Below are 18,257 nucleotides of genomic sequence, written 5' to 3'. Positions count from 1 at the left end.
AAGCAGTAATTAGGAGGTTACTGGGGGAAAATGAATAAAAGTACTTTATAATGATTAATACAGAGCTAATACACTGATTAAAGGTGAACGTGTCATCAGAATCAGACACTCGAGGTAAAACCTGCTGCTCTCAGCTCAGTCAGTCGCCTCTGTGTCTCCAGGCTGGACGCAGTACTCTCATCTTATACTTCAAGTAACAATACTACAGAAATACTCAGTTATAAAAGAGTCATGCATTCAAAACTGTGTATGAAAACCTGTCAAAAATCCAGCACTCATCAGACACAATGGTCCATTTCAGAATAACAGACATGATGAATGTGGAGCTAATTTTAATGTCTTTATATTCTGCTGGAGGGCTTCAGAAATGAATATTCTTACCTGACATTAATAAATCAGAATTCATTTGATTCTATTTTGTATCAAACTCAGTCCACAAAGCAACTCGTACAGTTACTGAATAAACAATGGTCTGTTTGTGGAAAACAGGCTGACAGACTACAATTTACAGATTAAAGAGTGACTTCCTGCAACACTAATCAATTCTAACTCGTTTATTATAATCAATATCATCAATGTTCAAAAGAAAAAGAAGTCCTGGAATAAACCTTTAAAGATCTTAAATCTACACTCAGACGTGAACTGTGATGATCCAAAAAGTAATGAAAGACATGAGAACGAGGCCACGTCCAGGTTCATAAAACATTTTATTTATTACACAATGAGGAAATGTACACACCAAATAATGCACAGTGCATTCTGGGAACATCCAAAATAAAAGCACAAACAGGAGAAAAGGTTAATAAACGGCAAGAGTGCGGCGGCTGTTTCCTAAAACTCCAGCCTGTGCGTGAACGTGAGAGACAGCAGAGACAGAGGACACGTCAAACCAGCCTCGCTGTGGAGGACGACTTCAGTTTGACGTCCTTGGTCTTGAATCCAGCTGATAAAGACATGCAGCGTCACGCACAGCACGCTCACAACAACAGATTTACAGATGCTAAAGACTGCACAAGAGTTCAGTCGTGTTTCTTCATTAAAGGTGAAATCCTTCAAAATAAGACTCAACAAAGAGGAAGAGTCAAAGTGCAGGAGGGTCTGTTCGACATGTTCTCGGCCTCATCGTGTCACTTCCTGTCAGCTGAGGCGAGCAGAAATCTATCGTGAAGAAAAGCCAGCGAAGCAGCACAAAGCACACGTTACGTAACGACATCGATTTTTAAACCTCTGCTGTCGAGTTAAATGAACTAAAAGAACCTTCAGCCCGACTGCTCGCTCACCCAAACCACAAAAACATTTTCCCTCTCAGCTCCAGCACGGAAAACTCTGCAGGTAGTTTCGTTTGTTGGGAGAACTTTCTGCCTCGTCCACAACAAAACAAAATCTAACCGAGGTTTGAAAAACAGCGTGTTTGCAGAGACGACGTCGTCATTTTTCAGCTCCACAAACTTATTAATCGATTGATCAAGAGAAAATCAATCTGCAGCAATGCTGATAATCTAACAAGTTTTTACACAAAAGTGTGAAGATTTTTCTACTGTTCTGTGACAATTAAATGAATTATTATGGATTTGAAAATGTCAGATGGGGTTCTGGGAGTTATGACGGACATTTTGAGTCTTTTTACGAACCAAACGATTTGTCCAGAAAACACATCATCGTTAGCTGCGTTCAGCTGTGTGTGTGTGTGTCCATGTGGACAAATCTCTCTCACACACACACACACACATGCACACACGCACACCTCATGTTGAACAGAGGCAGTAACACCTGTGCTCTGCTGGGAAAAATTTGCTCAGGTGTTTAGTTTGATTGCTGAAGGGAACGAGCTGCTGTGACCTTTCAGCCCTGTTTGATTCAGTCTGACGGAGAGACTCCCGCCTCCACCTCCATCTCCACCTGCCTGTCAGCACAGTGGGATCTGAGCAGTGCTAGCTGTTTCCTCTCTTTATGCTAAGCTAAGCTAACCAGCTGTAGGTTGAAGTTCTCCAGTGAGGCAGCTCTCTGTGGGTGGGAGCCATGCAGCACGCCGCAGCCGGCGGCGTCCCAAAAAGAAACGCTGCAGGGACGCTGCTCTGGAGGCAGAGGTTCAACCCACAGCTTTAGTCCATGTGATTCACGGATCGTTTAGCATTTTCAAATGTCACACAAAGACAGACACTGCCGCTGTTATTAAGACAGAGGACATTTACATAAGCTAGCAGAGAAGCTAACTGAGCTCCATGCGTTCACCTCAACAAGATGCGGCGTCATTCAGACTGAACATTTGAGGAAGGAAACCAGCAGCAGGTGAGGTGCAGGGACACAGGTGAGGTCGTTAAAGTCCAGACAGGCTGAATCAAACACGGACAGCAAGTCGTTTTCTAACACTGAGCTCTGACTGACAGGCTGCAGATTATGTGCAGTTTGTTCACTGAGGAGGAAACAGACGGTTCACTAAAGTGTCCAAAGGTCCGGCAGTCCAGGTCAAACGTTTCAGGAGCAAGATGCGGCTGTGGTGGTCATGTGACTTATTTACTGAGCCGACTGTGTGTGTGTATGATGACATGTGACAGGGTAATGCTGGTCTTAAAGGGGCAGAGTGACCGATATGATGAACATTTAATGTTTTCCTTAACACCAAAAAACGACCTGAAGACATTGGGGAGGACGCTTCAGGACGCCGCGGGCTCTTCGTCCTCATCTGGACTTCATACATAAGAAGCAGCTTCTACTCTACAGGTCTGTGTAACTATCATGTGCGTTGTCTCCGGCGGTTATTGCATCACCGCGTGGCAGCCGAGGGTGAAGTGGTGGCGTTCTGAGAGGCTCAGAGGGAATCACCTGTCAGCAGGTAGGCTCATGTCGTCAGACAGGAGCTGCTCTCCTGGAGGAGGAAGAGGAGAAAGGACTCATGGGGTCATGTTGCTTCATTCAGCTGGCTCCCAAACGTCTTTCTGTTCAATCATTTCACCTCTTTATGTCGAGAAAAAGCAGAAACAGAGCTCTTCCTTCATCACCACACACGCGCTGATGCTGAGTTTTCACTTCAAGCAGCTAAAATCAAACACGCAGCACATTCAGACGGTTTAACTCCAAACTGTGTTACTGCAGAACGCTGCTGCTGCTGATCTGAGGACAGTTTACAGACAGAACATGTGCTGCTTGATTTTACAGGAAGCCTTTTTTAAGATTATTTTTGGGGCTTTTATTTTGACGAAATGAACAGGAAGTGGAGGGGAGGGGGAGGAGGACCTGGACTGGAATCAGACTCAGACTCAGGACGTGCAGATCTACCAGGTGAGCCACCTACACACCTGAAGTGACACTTTCACAGAAACACTCTGAGCGTCTTTAAACTTGGTGTTTTCTGCTCTTCCTGCAGCGTCGTGCAGTTTGTGGAGGGAAGGAGGATTTTCTTTTTAACCCGGAACATTAGAGACGAGACATCAGGGTCAGATAGACTCCTGGAGACGGTTCATCAGCTGACTGCTGTGCACAGACACACTGTGGGCAGTCTGAACTACAGGGAGTCATTTGGTTTGAAGCTTTAAAATGGTGGAGCTTTGTCATGTTTAGTGTAATAACGTGGATGAGTGACAGGAAGTGACGGCGTACAGAAGCTTCCTCAGCTGTCTGAACGTCTCAGCTGACCTGCCTGAACGTGTTCAGCACAGGTCTGATGCACACTGGCTGCTCAGCGTCATGTATGAAAAGGTTTTATCGTCACGACGCTGCGCTTACTTTAAATGTGTCGCCTCTCTCTGAAGCACGACGGCTTTAAAAAAGTAAAACATGGGAAGTAATATTTAAAACTGGTGCTCGTAGTTATAGTACAGAAGAAAAAAGATGCTGTGGTATAACATCACTGCGTGTGTGTGCGTGTGTGCGTGTGAAGATGCTGAATCACTGTTGCAGGAAATCGTCTGCTGAACAACTCAGAACGACCTTTGACCTCACAGAAGCTTCAGTCTGGTTGCCTCGGCTTCTGGAGACGTGGTTGTTGTTCAGAGCAGAAACGAGGCCTCTGTGACCTCTGACCCCTTCTCTTTCAGACTGCAGAGGAAGGACTCACGGACGTTCATTTGGACACAGCTGAGACTGAGCAGACGGACAAATGTAATCAGCTCTCATCCATCTGTCATCCGCCCACGTGGTTTTAAAAAGCAGCAAAACAATGAACAGGCTGCGGTCACAGCGCTGGCGCCGCCACGCACCAAACAACCTCAGAAGAGGAGGAAGAGGAAGAGTGTGGCCTGAGGAAGAGGACATGGAAGGCCAATCCTGCAGAGAGTTTGAGCTGAATCTGTTTTTAGCAGTAGCATGATGCCAGCTCGCCGCCTTTATTCTACTTTATACTGCTTTCTGATTGGCTGGTTTCTAAACGCAGCAGCAGTGCAAATGTGCCATTTTGGGTCTTAATTTTGACACTGAAGCTCTGAATAGACGTCATCAGATACGCCTCTAAGTTCCCTCAAACACTGCTGTTTTTGATAGACAACCACACACTGCTGTGTGTGTGTGTGTGTGCGTGTTACCTGTGCAAGGAGGCGTCTGGTTGTCGTAGTGAGAGGTGTTGCTCTGAAGGGCTTCGTCCTCAGTGTCGCTGTCGCTGCTTGTTGCTGCCACCAGGACAGACGGCGACGGATCTGCAGACGGAACAAAGACTGGATGAGACCACAAGACCATCAGAGCATCAGAGCTGGACTATCATCTTTCATCTTTCACTGAACAACAATAATACAAACAGAAATAAAACACAGATTTACAGTCGACATCAGGTTTGTTAACTATCGTGTGACGTTGCTCCGCCCCCTGAAGTCCACCATGTGATGACATCATTTTACTGTACTGAAAATGTATCAACGTCTTATTTCCTCTGATGGACTGAAGCAGCAAGAATGTAGCGGAGCCACAGCCTGTTTGAAGGGACGGTCTTTTCTCACAGAGGTCAGTCCAAAGTCGCTTTCAGGTCCAGAGTTAGATGAGAAGATCGATACCACTCTCATGTCTGTCCATTAGATAAATGGCTGCCAGCAGCCGGATAGCTTAGCTTAGCTCGAAGACTGGAAACTGACTATTTCTTGGCTCTGACCAACCAGCAAAGTCCAGGAAGTCACTGGTCCAAGCCAAGAAGCAGTCCAGCACATCATGCTCCAGAAAACAGTGAATTAAGGTCTGACAGTCATAAACAAACAAGATGTAAACATGTAAATTAAAGAAGAGGCGCCGCGTTGACTTTGTTTCCAGTTGCCATTTCCAGTCTTTATGCTAACTGGCTGCTTCTTCCTCGTCACTGCTGCGACACAAACATTAAAGTTGGCACATTAACTCCTGAGTGAACCGACCTTCATTTGACTGTGGCTGTGCAGAGGGTCCCTCCAGCAAGGCCTGATGGGAGTTTCCTGAGCTCTCAGATTCACAGTCCAACATGGCTGCCCTGCGGTGGGAGGAAATGGAAGAGTGGATGTAAGAGGCGGAGCAGAAAGACGTTTCTGTTTGAGTGACACGGCGATCTGCCGGCTCAGAGACTCACCCCAGACTCCGGCTGCCACTGCTCTTGCTGGAAGTCACGTAGCTCGGCCCCACCAACGAGAAGATGTCGTCCCTGGACCCCGAGGCCCCGTACAGCTGCTGCTCCGCCGAGTACTGCTGCTTGGAGGTGGAGGCCTGCTCCGACGAGGAGCTGCCCAGAGACAAGAGGGGGCCCTGGGTGCCGTCAGCCTTCAGCACTCCTGAAGCAGAGAGTGGAGCAAAGTCACCGAGTGGAAAAACAACCCAGTTCAATCCAGACCAACAGAACCAGGTGAGACAGTGAAACTGGAGCCAAAAACAAGTTGGTCTGAACCAAACAAAGCGAGTCATGGTCATTAAAGTCAGGAGGGATCGTCCTCTTTGGTGCGCGAACGTTTGAGGACATTTCATGACAATCTGCCTGTTAGAGACCTGTTAGGGACGTGGACTTTAAGGCTGCTCTAATCAACGTTTTCAGTGGAGCATTGAGCAGCTAGAGAGGCAGATGTTTGCCACCTAATCCAAATCAATGCTAATGCTGCTGCTAACAAGCTCGCCAGGTCACATTTCTTAGGCGACGTCGTATTTATGTCGTGTTTCCAGCTGCAGGTTTAAACAGACACTGAAGTCAGACCAGCACTGACCCTCTGCACCTCCCAGCCCCTCCTTCAGATGCAGGCTGAGCTCTGAGGCCACATCTGCTCCTCTCAGGTCCTTCTCCATCTCCTCTGGACTCCTCCTCTTCATGACCAGAGAGACGCTGCTGTCCAGGACGGGAGACAGAGACTTCCTGGCTGCACATGGGCAGAAGACACACAAAGACGAACGTGTGATTATTTCACATCTACACAAATATTAGAGTAAAGCTTTCATCGGGGGGGGTTGGCTCGCAGAGAGCAGTTAACAGTAAATCCATCGAATGAATCTGCTGTTTGTGGATTCATATTCCTGCTGCATTTGTGAGTTTGTTTCAGCTTGAGCTCATTGAATAACTTTATATCCTGTTGGCTGCTTTAATCTACAGCAATGCATCATATTCTAGATGATCATCATATGTTTGCAGCGCAGCCGTCCTGTGAGAACCACGTATCTCCAAAAAGTCTGACAAGCTCAGAAAAACAGGCTTTTTTTTTTTTTTTTTAGCTTTGTGATGATGCATTTTCAGCCAATCCAAGAGGCTTTTTAAAGAGTTTAATGAACTGAAGAAGACAGAAGAACTCTTCATCCTTCAGATCAGCACAAACATTCAACATCAACACATCTGGAGATATGAGCTTTTCACTGGACAGGAAGGAATCTGAAGAGTAACTAGTAACTGTAACTACATGACGATGACGATAATGAAGTGTATTATTTGAAGTAGAAGTATTACTCTGTATAAAATCGAAATACTCAAGAAAAAGTACAAGGACCTCAAATCTGTACTTCAGTGCAGTACTTGAGTAAATGTACTTAGTCACATTCCACAGTGGTGTGGTGGTCCTCACCCGGGCGGCAGGGCCTGGACCGAGCTGCAGCCGCTCTGACTAGTAGGTCCAGCTCGCCAGGCTTACGACAAGCTGACAACTCTGAGTCGGCGTGGTGAGAGGGCGCCTCCTCCACACCGAAGCCCCCCGACGGACCGGGCCTAGGCTCTCCAGACCCCCGAGCCTCCAGCACCTGACTCTTCACATCAGACATCTTGCTGCGGACCTCGGCCATCTGAGCCTTGAGGCGGATCAGGACCCCTGAGTCCGGAGCTGACCGCCGCACCGCCTGAGGCCGCCGCTCTCGCTCTTTCCTGGAGTGAGGATGAGCTGCAGGAGATGAGAAACAGGAAGAGGAAACGAGGAGTCAAACTGGAGAAAACGAATCCTTCTGAGAAACCTCTGACGCCTCACTCTCCTTCATTCACTCCTCATGTATCTCAAAGCACATCAAACCTCATAAAATCCAGAATCCAGACTGTCGGTATTTGGTCACATCATTGTTTCTCTAACCGCTGGATCACCATTAATGAACAAACATACAGACACACACCTGGTTCAGTAAACCTCACAGCTCTTTCATAAAGCTGTCAATCATCATTCCTCACATTCACACATTCTACTAAACATCTCATACTGTCGTCATTCAGTACTGCTGATTGGCTCCTGCTGATGACAGGAATTCAATGAAGTATGTTTTCTCTGAAACGCAGTGGAGTGAAAATATGTGTCCCTTTAAAAGATAAACCTCTGTCGACCAGCTGCTGAGGAGCTGATCATTCACTGGGATGGGTGTGTTTGTGGAGGAGCCTGTGTGTGAGTTCCAGTATTGATTCTCAGTTTAGCTGCAGTGATCGGCTGTTTGTGGGTTGAGTGTGTTCAGACCTTGGCTGTGCAGCAGAGATACAGGCGGCCGGGGCTGAAGCCCCCACAGAGACTCCACGCTGCTGCGCTCCTTCAGATCCAGCAGCTGGATCAGGATGACCGGGTCGATCTCCAGCAGGCTATTGTTGCCCGGACCGACGGCGGCAGCAGCGGCTCCACCGCCACTGCGACCGGCGGCAGCAGCACTGCGATGTAGAGAGCGCACACTGGAGCTGGATCCACCTGCAGATCAGGCAGAACACAGGTGAGTCTTTCCTTCAGAGCAGCCTGCGTGGACTGGTGGAGTAAAGAGATGGAGTAAAGAATAATGTCCTGCTGGATGCTGGAAACGGTGCTGGTCTGAGGACTGACAGTGAAAGTCTTTATCTGCAGCCTTCAGTCTACAGTTCAACCTCAGGTCTAATGAACTAATCACACCTGGAGCTCACTGATGATCACTGCTCCATTTCCTCCTTTTCTGCCTTTTTACTGTGAACATGTCAGCCTGTGTTCTCATTTATTTTTAGATCTTTGGATCATTTCTGGCACTCTCACTTTTTTCTGCCATCATTTAGATCAACAGAATAAAAGTTTAAATCAAGTTTCTTTTCTTGTGACTAAAAACCATCTCCGCCTCAGAGGAGAGAGTTTTCCATGCCAACCCATCCAACGCTCATCGTGTGGTGTCACTGAATCCATCTCACCACATCATGAACCTTTCTTCACTGCTGCTGTTTAATGATGAAAGATGTGTTGCAGTCAGGGATCTAAAATGATGAATTCAATACCGATGTGATTTAAGATTTCTGTTTAATTGTTGATTCATTTCTTTGTGCAGACATTCTGCTTGCAGCTCACAGCCATTCTTTTATTTATCTGGCTTTAAATCTACTAACAAAAAAAGAACATTTAAGCTCAAGAGAAACACTGATATCATCTGTATTGACACTGACATTAATAATATCTGATACATGCTTTTTGCTTTGGTTCCAGCTGCTGGGATCATTTCATCCTCAGTTAAAATGTTTCCAGACAAAAATCCCTCATGAGTTAGAAAATGAAGTCTGGCTTCACGACTGCATCAAAGCAAAACTTAGCAGTGAAAACTCAGAGCGGGACCTGAAGAATGTGCCGGAACACTGTGCTGAGCTCCACTCTGACATCTAACAGAGTGAACACACACAACCCCCACACATGAACACATATAGACACCAAGTGTTTCTATATCAGCAAGCTGCAAGGGGTACAGAGCACCAACAGTGAGTCACCCTCTTCATGCCTTTCAACACCAACACAGTGAAACACAGTGAAGGAGCTGCTCTGAGGCCCACCACGAATCACCCCGTATCACCACCTATCACCACGAATCACCACGAATCACCACGAATCACCACGCTCTGCCTGTGCACTTATCGAACAACACAGCACATCTGAGTCTGTCGATTCTCAAATAGTGGCTCAGGCTTTTATTTGCCTCAGCTGAAGAGCAGATGACAAACGAGTTGCTTTTCTCTGTCAGGAAAATGAATGCATCACTGTCTGTATTCACGTGAGAGTTCTTGTTTCTTGCTGCTGGACTGGTGACTCATACTGGTTGGACTGGTTTTGGACACTGTGGAGCTTAAGGGGGCTCACATTGACAACCGCTCCCCTCCCACCCTCAGTGAGACTCATCGGTGGCAGGTGAAAAGAAGCGTCCAGCAACAACAAGAGTCACGGCTGTTTGTCGACGCCCTCTGAAGGCCAACAGTCTGACACTGAACCGCCTACAAATCTAAACATGTTCTTTACCAAATGATGACTGATAAGACAGAATTTGGGAAAGTTCTGAAAACCAAAAATGCTAAATGATGAAAAATCTGCTTTGGCTAAAATGGATGAGGAGAAAAGTTCATACTGATGGAACTGAACCTGCTTTCATGTCACTTTTCAAGATTTATGAGCCAAATGTGGAGCTCTCTTAATAAAAGGCCACAAAAACTAATCAGTTATCAGCTGATACACTTCAGGACGAGGGTGAGGACAGTGGACACACAGAGCTCTGTTTAGTCAGTCGTTTTCAGAGGTTCAGACGGTCTGCACAGACAGACAGTGTCTTGGAGGACTTTGTGAGGAGATACAGATGTGGAAAGTATAATTTGGGTTTCACTCCTTGAGCCAAAGCTAAACTTTCCACCGAGTTTCACTGAATTCTGTTGACAAGTTTCTGAGAGACATCATCTCCGAACAAACAGAAAGACAGATTTCCTCTGCAGACGTAAACAAGGAAACCTGCTCCTGCGCAGCAGAGATCCAAACTGTCAGCTGTGGGATTTACATGTTGAACGAATGAAGAAAAACTGCTTCGTATCGGTGTGTGAATTATACCTGTGGCTCCAGCCAAGTCATCAGGAAGCTCTCCTTCTTCTGTCTCCAGGTTTCCAATGAAGTCTACATCGTTCTCTCCTGACCTGTGAAAATACACAAACACTCAGAGAAACTGAGGCCTTCATGTTCTAATCACTGAGTCACAGTCAGAAAAGAGTCACACATGATTCAGGGTCTGGACCTTAAACCAGAGACTGTGAGGAACTGAACTCACATGGTCTCTTCGTCTATGTCGTTCTCCTCTGTGTTGCTGGTGGCTGTGGAGCTCCCTGAAGTGCTGCTGCCGTCCAGCGGGTTCACCTCCTCCTCCGTCAGACAGTCCACCTCCAGGTCGCCGTCCGAAAGCTCCTGAACAGCACAGTGACATCGTGATCATGGCAAGCTCTCTATGGGTAAGCAGACAATAAGGTGCACTACATCCCATCCTTACGTTAGAGTCGTCGTGCTGGGTCCTCTCTTCTTCTTCGCCTTTTTTACTGTTGCTCAAAGTGGTCTGGATCTCGTCGTCACTCTTCACCGAGCGAGGGTCCCTTTCGGAGGCTGTGGTGCCCGCAGTGAGCCTCAGGTCAGGTGGCGAGGAGCTGCGCGACGTCTGTCGGCGAAACAGCTCGATGGCCAACCTCTGAAACCAGGAATATGGATAACGGCAACACACTCAAGTTAAGCAAAATAAAAAATGAATTGTTTGAGTGAGCAGGGACGTCCTTTAACGAGGACAGACAGACGACAGCAGTACCTCTTTGAGGTTGTTGATCTGCTGGATGTAGCTGCTCTGGGCCGACTCCAGCTGGCTGATGTACCAGTACTGATCTCTGCACTTCTGGAAGAAGGTGGGTGAGCGAACCTGGTACCTGTGCAGCACACACACACAAACACCAATGAAACAACAGGACTGCTTTACTGCCTGTTTCTACAATATCAGAGAGATGATGGTGTGTGTGTGTGTGTGTGTGTGTGTGTGTGTGTGTGTGTGTGTGTGAGAGCCCACCGGAGGACCAGTGTGTCCGTCTGCATGTTCAGGTAGCCCTCGCTGGCCAGCAGGTCCAGCCTGAAGAAGCGGTTGTAGCCCCAACATTCACCAACCTCAAAGTCGGAGGCAAACTCCCGAATGATGTTCTTGGTGGGGTCACTGGAGGCCTGATGGACCATCTCCACACGGTACTCATATCTACAGGGAAACAAGACAGCATTACATCCATGGAAACACACAATAAAGAGACAAGACGGGCTGGAAAACTTTCTGTACATCATTAAATGTTTGAACTCTGCCAGACGGACAAGGAGCGACACTGAACAGAAGTGAACAGTGCATTTGTTGGGGACTATTATCAGCAGTGGATTAACACACATTTGGAGCTCTGGGGAGGCTTTTCCTGCAGTTTGTTCACACTAATTAAAACCTATCTTAACCTTTAACTTGGCAATGATTCATCACATCATGGTCACAGATGTTCAGCGGGTTAACGAGTCCTTGTTGAGTCTGCGCGCCAACATCATTACCCTCATATTTTCACCAACATAAAACAAATCACACGGTGTTAAAATCTGATCATTTAACCTGAGCTCAGTCTAACTATAGAGACAAAAGGCAGATTTATTCATAATTCATACTTTGATGTTTCAGGGAGTCCAGCAGACAGTTCCAAGAACACAGACAGGTAGTTTCCACGGACGACACCATTTCCATCCTGAGGAAACAAAGAGTCACTGACACAGAGACAAGACTGACACTGACAGTGGACATCTTTAAGACCCTGTGATGTTTCCAGAACTACAGCAACATCAGTGGAAGAGAAACTCACTGGGTAGACTTTGAGTCTCCAGCAGAGCCCAGATATCTGCAGGGGAGGGCTGTAGACGGGGTCGGCCCGCTGCCTCAGTGTACTGAAACACACAAAAACACACTCGTCTCAAACCACAAGGACACATGAGGCTGCTATGACAGAGGATTCCTGTTTGAATGTGTCTGTCTGCTATTTTCAAGAAGGTGATCGCCGCAGCGCTCTACAGCCTACAAAACTTTGCCCTTTGATGCTTTATTATTATCATTATTGTTATTTGATGCATCTTTTGAGGCCCTCCAGGCTTCAAGTGGAGGAAGCTCTGAAATCCTTTCAGCAGTGGATGAAACTGCTTCAAAGGACTCTTCACCCTCTATCAACAACCACCAAGTCCCACTGACTTCCCTGTCACAGTCACTTTCTTCCTTACGGTGACCTAGAGAGCTTTTAATGAGGAGAATTTCTCTAACATGAAAACATGTGGCTTATAATAAGAGACAAAGCTGCTCCTGGTTACAACAGCATCACTTAACGCTGCTCAACAAGTAATGACAGATGCAGCTAATGCAGCAGGACATTTCATACGTTTGTTCAGATCTACACTAAACCAATGATTGTGCTTTAGATCTTCACAGTGATGATGAGAGCAGATACTCAACATCTGTCTTCTTCTAACACCGTCAGCTAAATGTAAATGAGCTGTATGCATCCATGAGCACAACAGAAAACCATATTTCTACATTACTCACTCAGACACACACACAGCTGACAAACTGCAAACAGTACTGAGGTCATTTCTGACTAAATGCCGCCAGCGAGAGGATTTACCTGAAGTTGACCAGAACAAAAGTGCTGGAGTCGTAGGCGGGAACCAGCTCACTGAAAGCACACAGAGGAAGGTGATTACACACCGAGCAAAGCTGGAGTTTACTGACTCTTCTCTACTGTCAGTGCTTCAGGCATACAGAGTGAAATCAGACAGAGCTCCATACTCAAAATGGGATGCTGACATGAAGCTACTTTATGAAGAAAACATCTTTGGGTTTTAGACAAAACGACCACTTTGGCTACATTTCACATCTTCACTTATAATGCTTATCTGTTAAATGCAGCCAAGTCATGACGTCATGTTCCCCGCTGTGCGAGCTTTCCTGTAGCTGAGCAGATTACCTGGTGAAGTCTGGGGGGACCGGTGTGGTGACGAAGGACTGCATGGGTTTCCGATGGACCTGCTGGAACATGAGCAGGATCTCTGGGCTTTTGGAGATCAGTTCGCTTTTGCTGCAGGAGTGAAGCTGTTCAACACACACCAACAGCAAACAATCATCATGCTGCGGGTACAAACAGGCAGATAAAACATCGACAGTTCAATCAATCCCAGAGTTTCTGTGTGGATCTGTGTGCGCGTTTAACATGAGAGTGCAACTAATATTAGCTTTGTCATCGTTTGCAAACACCCAGCCTCGAGGCTCCACTGCTGAACACGCTTTACTTTCATTTTAGAAAAGAAGACTCAATCATTCCTCCAGTGAGAATTCACAGCAGCAGGATGATGAATGTGGTCCCTGTGATTAAAGTATGGTGCCCATGTTGATGGTAATGAAGGAAAATGACACAGAGAACAGCAGATGTGTTTTTAAAGGTTTCTGGACGACAATGCAGCTCCATGGCATAAAGGAACACAATCTGTCAGGCTTTGGCTGCACAGGCACGATGCATTCACTGCTCTTTCACTGGTGTTTCATGGAATTCGCTCAGAATAAGAAAAACACAGCATCACCACACACATCATACTGCTTAATATTTAATACTACAGCAAAGTGCATCAGCTACATGTGCACTCTCAGCAGAGATAACCTCGAGTCCTCAGACCACTTGTAAGACAAAGTCTTGTAACCGTGACATGAAAGACATCATGCGCTGAAGCTTCTCTGAAACAAAAGTGAGAGAAGCTGCTTACAGTGAAGAACCACAGAGACTTCTCACCACCTGCAACGAACACAACTCTCCTGTTTGATTTCACGGCCTGAAGCCTCACTGTCTGCTTCGCTGCTCTTATCAATCTCGTTTCCAGCAGCAGCAGCAGCTGTCAGCACGCAAGCTCTGATAAACCCACGACAGACCACTGGGTCTGCGCCAAACCAGGGCACTAAGCGAGGCTAACGTACGACAGAACACTGGACTGACTGCAATCACACAAACATGAGCTGAAATATCATAATAAGCTTTAAAATCTAGACTCTGATCAGCAGTAACAGAACAGTGACATGCAGCTAAATGAATGGAGGCTTTGAGCTGCTGCAGACGACCCACCTGATGCTCCACTTCCTGCAGGAGAGACTCCAGCAGCTCCGTCTCCTGGGTCAAGGACGTCTTCTGGCCTGGTGGGGAGGAACGCATTTCTATTTTCAGTGCACTTGTGCTGAATGTCAGGCCTGATGGAGGCCGGTGAGGGTGAGTGGTTGGGTGTGCAGGTTGTGTATGTGGGCGCTGAGTACATCCATCCACTCAGCCCAGATAAATATTTCATATGTCTATTACCCATAGATATAAAAGGTGCCTCTTTCAGTGGAGAGCTGGGTTAAGGTCTCAACCTTCAGACACGGTGCACTGCCATTTAAGCTGCATTAACAAGAGCCCTTTCAGACATGGAACACATCACATTGCTTCATCGAGCTGTTTGAGGGAAGGATTTCTGCCGTTCAGACGCAGACGATCGTTTATTCATCTGTCCACAGAGTCTTCAACCTCAAAACAACTTTCAATGTTTCCTCGTTTATCAAACCGATTTCATTTTCCTTGAGTACAGAGGGGCACATGAGTCACAGTGATCCTCGTCACGCAAACAAAATGCAAGTCTGAGTTTACTGAGCTGCTGCAGCTTTGACGTTAATCTGAATTCAGACGACAGAAAAGTGACTGCAAACACCTTTACGTAATGAGTCACACGACTGTCTTAAATGAACCACATTTCAAGCTAAAATCAACCGTGTTTCACCATTTTAGCTTAAATGCTTGTTTAGTAAAACTCAGTGATGAACCAGTGTATCAGCATTGGTCACTTGTCACCATCACTCAATGCAGTGGACGTCTCAGCGTCTTACCCATGAGGGTGATGAGCTTGTTCTTCAGCTGGTTGTCCAGACGAGCGATCATCATCTCCACGGCGTTTCGGATCTCTCTGACTCTCTCGTCCTTCGCTCCCCTGACAGCCTCCACGTTCCTCTCCTGAGACAGACACACACACACACACACACACACACACACACACACACACACACACACACACACACACACACACTCTTCAGCATCATCTAACAGACATCAGCTCTCACTGAAATAAAGGTGTTAGTGCCATCTAATGGACGTCAGCAGAATTTTCAGTCAAACTTTAAACATTTCTGATCAATATTTTGACATAATTCGTGTTTTTAAGTGAAGTTTGTGATGAGCTGGTTGAATGACTTGTTTTGATCATGACCGTCAGTTTTTTTCAAGTCGACCTTAATGACATGAAACAGATGCTTTGATGATCACTGATGTTTCTCTGTGCTCTTCATTTCCTTCACCTCTGACAAAAAAAAAAAAAGCTCAAACACTCACTGACCTTTTACAGGTTCAGCGTCTCTCTTCTACAACAGACCTGCGGCTCGTTAACTATGTTTATTACTAAAACGTTCATTGAGTTCAGGTCTGCAGTTTAAAGGGTCTCAGACCTGAATGAAGCTCACAGGGCAGCGCTACAGAAAAGTTCACAAACATGTCAGCCCCTCAGAGGAGTGAACGTGCGGCGAAGGTTGTGGCCGCTGCTCTTTTAGATTTGGGTACTTCTTGTATGAAAGCAACACGCAGTCCTCACCACTTCCTGCACCAGACTGATGAGCTCCATCAAGCGGCGGCGGAGCTTGGCGACCTCCTCCTTCACTTTGGTCACATGCTGCTCGTAGATCTCCACCAGAGGCTTGAAGGTGTGGCCTCCGTGCTGGACACAAAGACCATCAATCACTCTCTGGCCCCACTTTCTGCAGTGTGTGTGATGTGAGTCTAATGTTCAGGGTTCTGGTGATTTCAGAGACTGAACCATTAATGGATTCATTAATCCAACTTGACTTCTTGGAAAACTGTTCTTGTAATTGATTATTGTGTTTACATGCAAACTGTAAAAATGACAGAAGTGAAACGTTACCATGCCGCCCCACAGAGCACACTGGTGGCAGATGCATTTCTTACAGGTCCAACAGAAAACACTCAGCTTCTCATGGTGGTTCTCACATCTGCAAAGGAATCATCCAAAGACAGGACACGACAGCTCAGACAGAAAAAGACTTTAAGTGGTCATCACTCGAGACGCTGGCCTGTTTTACGTCACCGTTTCTGCAAAGTTTACGGAGATTCAAAGTTTAGAAAGGCAGAGCATGACGGTAATGACGATGGTGAAGGAGATACAGGAGGAAGAGGAGCAAGAGGAGGAGAAGCAGGACAAAAACAAGTCTCACACCAAATAATAGTAATCAACAAAGCCTCCCTGATGAAAAGCTCTACAGGTTAAGGACTGAAGTAAGAATGGTAAAATGACAGGAAGTCTCTCAACACTAATGGACACATGGGTGGAGAATATGACCAGGAGTGGAGGAGCAGCAGGAGGTGCTCACTTGTCCTTGTCGTTGTCCTCGTGCTTGGTGAGGCTGCAGAGCTGCAGGGTGTCCAGCTGCTGGGTGACCTCCTCTGCCCAGCGACAGTTCACCAGCTCCCTCAGCTGGAGCGGAGCCCTGTGTGTTGACGTGCGCGCACACACAGACACACAAACACACAGACACAGACACAGACACACAGACACACAGACACACACAGATTAAAACAGAACACATATTAAACACCAACTTGCTGTTTGCCTCTTTCCCTTCTCTACACCTGTGATGTTGGTATTATTCTCTATTATTATTCCTTCGTCTGACTGTGTTGTGACATGTTGTCTACACTGCTGACACTTCTATGAAAAATCATTTCCTGTTCCATGCTTTCTTTAAAGTTGCACACTCTGAACGCTGACGGACAGCATGCAGGCCGGCAGATGTGCCATCAGGTGCTTACCGGCAGTGTGGACACTGGGCTCTCTGCTCCGTCAGCCATCGCTGTCAAACAAGAGGATCCAGTTTAGGGATGAGTGACATCCAAATGCAACCAGTGCAAAAATGCTGCCACTGATTCCATTCAGGATACAGCTGGAAATAATCCATCTTCACACAGGTATCAATATATCCCACAAACAGATCACAAGCAGAATTACAGAGTTTTTGTCCACGATTCCAGAAAAGTTGGGACTCTGTAAAACACCAATAAATCAGAATAAACGTACTCGTATGCAGCTGAAGCAGCAGAGTTTGGAGCAGTGCGGGCAGAGACGAGCATCCCTCAGCTTCTCCATGCAGATGAAGCAGCGAAACACCTCTGCGATGCTCTGGACAGAGGACACATGAATGACAGCTGAGGTGAATCAACATCAGTCAGACTGTGTCAACACACAACAACGGTCAGCAGGTTTATTTTGAAAGCTGTTTTACTGGAGCGTGTTGTTTCAAAGTCATGTCGAGATTTTAGCGGTCTTCAGACATCTCAGCAGAATGCCTGTAAAAATGTGTTTTAATTCTCAAGAACTCATAATTCCACCTTAAATCTTCCTGCCATCGATAACATACTGGTACTGAAACTGAAGATGTTCAGTCTTATAAATGTCCAGACATTTGGTTACAGAGCAGTCTTACTTTAAACCAAACAACTGGCACCAAAACTAAAGATAAACACGAGTTTCTTATATCAGAATAAAGACCCTCCATCACGTCTGCTCGACTCTGAAGAAACCTGTAGTTCTGCTGGCCGAGCGTCAGGGAGGTGAATGATGGACCTCTCCGGCCTCACGATCAGACGTGTGTGACACGTACCTCAACACTTTGTTCATCCATTTCAGCCAGTTTGAACTCTTGGTCTCAGGAACAAAAGAAGGAAGTCGTAGCCGATGGTCTGAAAAGAAAAGCGAAGAAGAGAACGACGTTAAACTGAGTTTGAACTACTCAGATGTTTCAAATCAAAACTCAGTTCTGCTGAATGATGAAGATGAGCTGAAAAAAGACAAGTTTCAAGTCTCTACAAGTACACATCATTAAAAATTAACTGAAACCAGTGGTCAAAAACAAACAAACTGCATCTTTTATCACACTTTTACTCTGCTGTATATTCCACATTGTTTTATGGCTTTAGTCTACTTGTGTTATTCACTGTTTAACTGTTA

The 18,257-nt window shown here is 46.3% G+C and overlaps 1 protein-coding gene across 3 annotated transcripts in view; it reads right to left on the bottom strand.

Annotated features, from left to right (window-relative positions):
* Positions 1-694: 694 nt before the first annotated feature.
* trim37 (tripartite motif containing 37) overlaps positions 695-18,257 on the bottom strand; it is a 26,527-nt gene continuing 8,964 nt past the window's right edge. For all 3 annotated transcript variants that reach the window (XM_076750554.1, XM_076750553.1, XM_076750552.1), the window contains exons 2-25: positions 17,911-17,989; positions 17,328-17,429; positions 17,063-17,103; positions 16,624-16,740; positions 16,158-16,245; positions 15,831-15,953; positions 15,076-15,199; positions 14,285-14,352; positions 13,142-13,266; positions 12,800-12,850; positions 11,993-12,074; positions 11,802-11,878; positions 11,179-11,358; positions 10,927-11,041; positions 10,621-10,812; positions 10,405-10,538; positions 10,191-10,273; positions 7,845-8,066; positions 6,981-7,289; positions 6,138-6,287; positions 5,516-5,714; positions 5,328-5,419; positions 4,518-4,628; positions 695-2,866 (exon numbers count right to left, since the gene is read on the bottom strand). In XM_076750554.1, coding sequence (XP_076606669.1) covers positions 2,820-2,866; positions 4,518-4,628; positions 5,328-5,419; positions 5,516-5,714; positions 6,138-6,287; positions 6,981-7,289; positions 7,845-8,066; positions 10,191-10,273; positions 10,405-10,538; positions 10,621-10,812; positions 10,927-11,041; positions 11,179-11,358; positions 11,802-11,878; positions 11,993-12,074; positions 12,800-12,850; positions 13,142-13,266; positions 14,285-14,352; positions 15,076-15,199; positions 15,831-15,953; positions 16,158-16,245; positions 16,624-16,740; positions 17,063-17,103; positions 17,328-17,429; positions 17,911-17,931 — 2,853 coding nt within the window. In that variant the 5' untranslated portion in view covers positions 17,932-17,989 and the 3' untranslated portion in view covers positions 695-2,819. The remainder of the gene's footprint in view (positions 2,867-4,517; positions 4,629-5,327; positions 5,420-5,515; positions 5,715-6,137; positions 6,288-6,980; positions 7,290-7,844; positions 8,067-10,190; positions 10,274-10,404; positions 10,539-10,620; positions 10,813-10,926; positions 11,042-11,178; positions 11,359-11,801; positions 11,879-11,992; positions 12,075-12,799; positions 12,851-13,141; positions 13,267-14,284; positions 14,353-15,075; positions 15,200-15,830; positions 15,954-16,157; positions 16,246-16,623; positions 16,741-17,062; positions 17,104-17,327; positions 17,430-17,910; positions 17,990-18,257) is intronic.

This window comes from Chaetodon auriga, chromosome 15 (assembly GCF_051107435.1).
Source record: "Chaetodon auriga isolate fChaAug3 chromosome 15, fChaAug3.hap1, whole genome shotgun sequence".
Classification (NCBI taxonomy): Eukaryota; Metazoa; Chordata; class Actinopteri; order Chaetodontiformes; family Chaetodontidae; genus Chaetodon; species Chaetodon auriga.
Note: the sequence above shows the minus strand (reverse complement) of the source record. Positions and strands in the feature narration are given on the sequence as shown.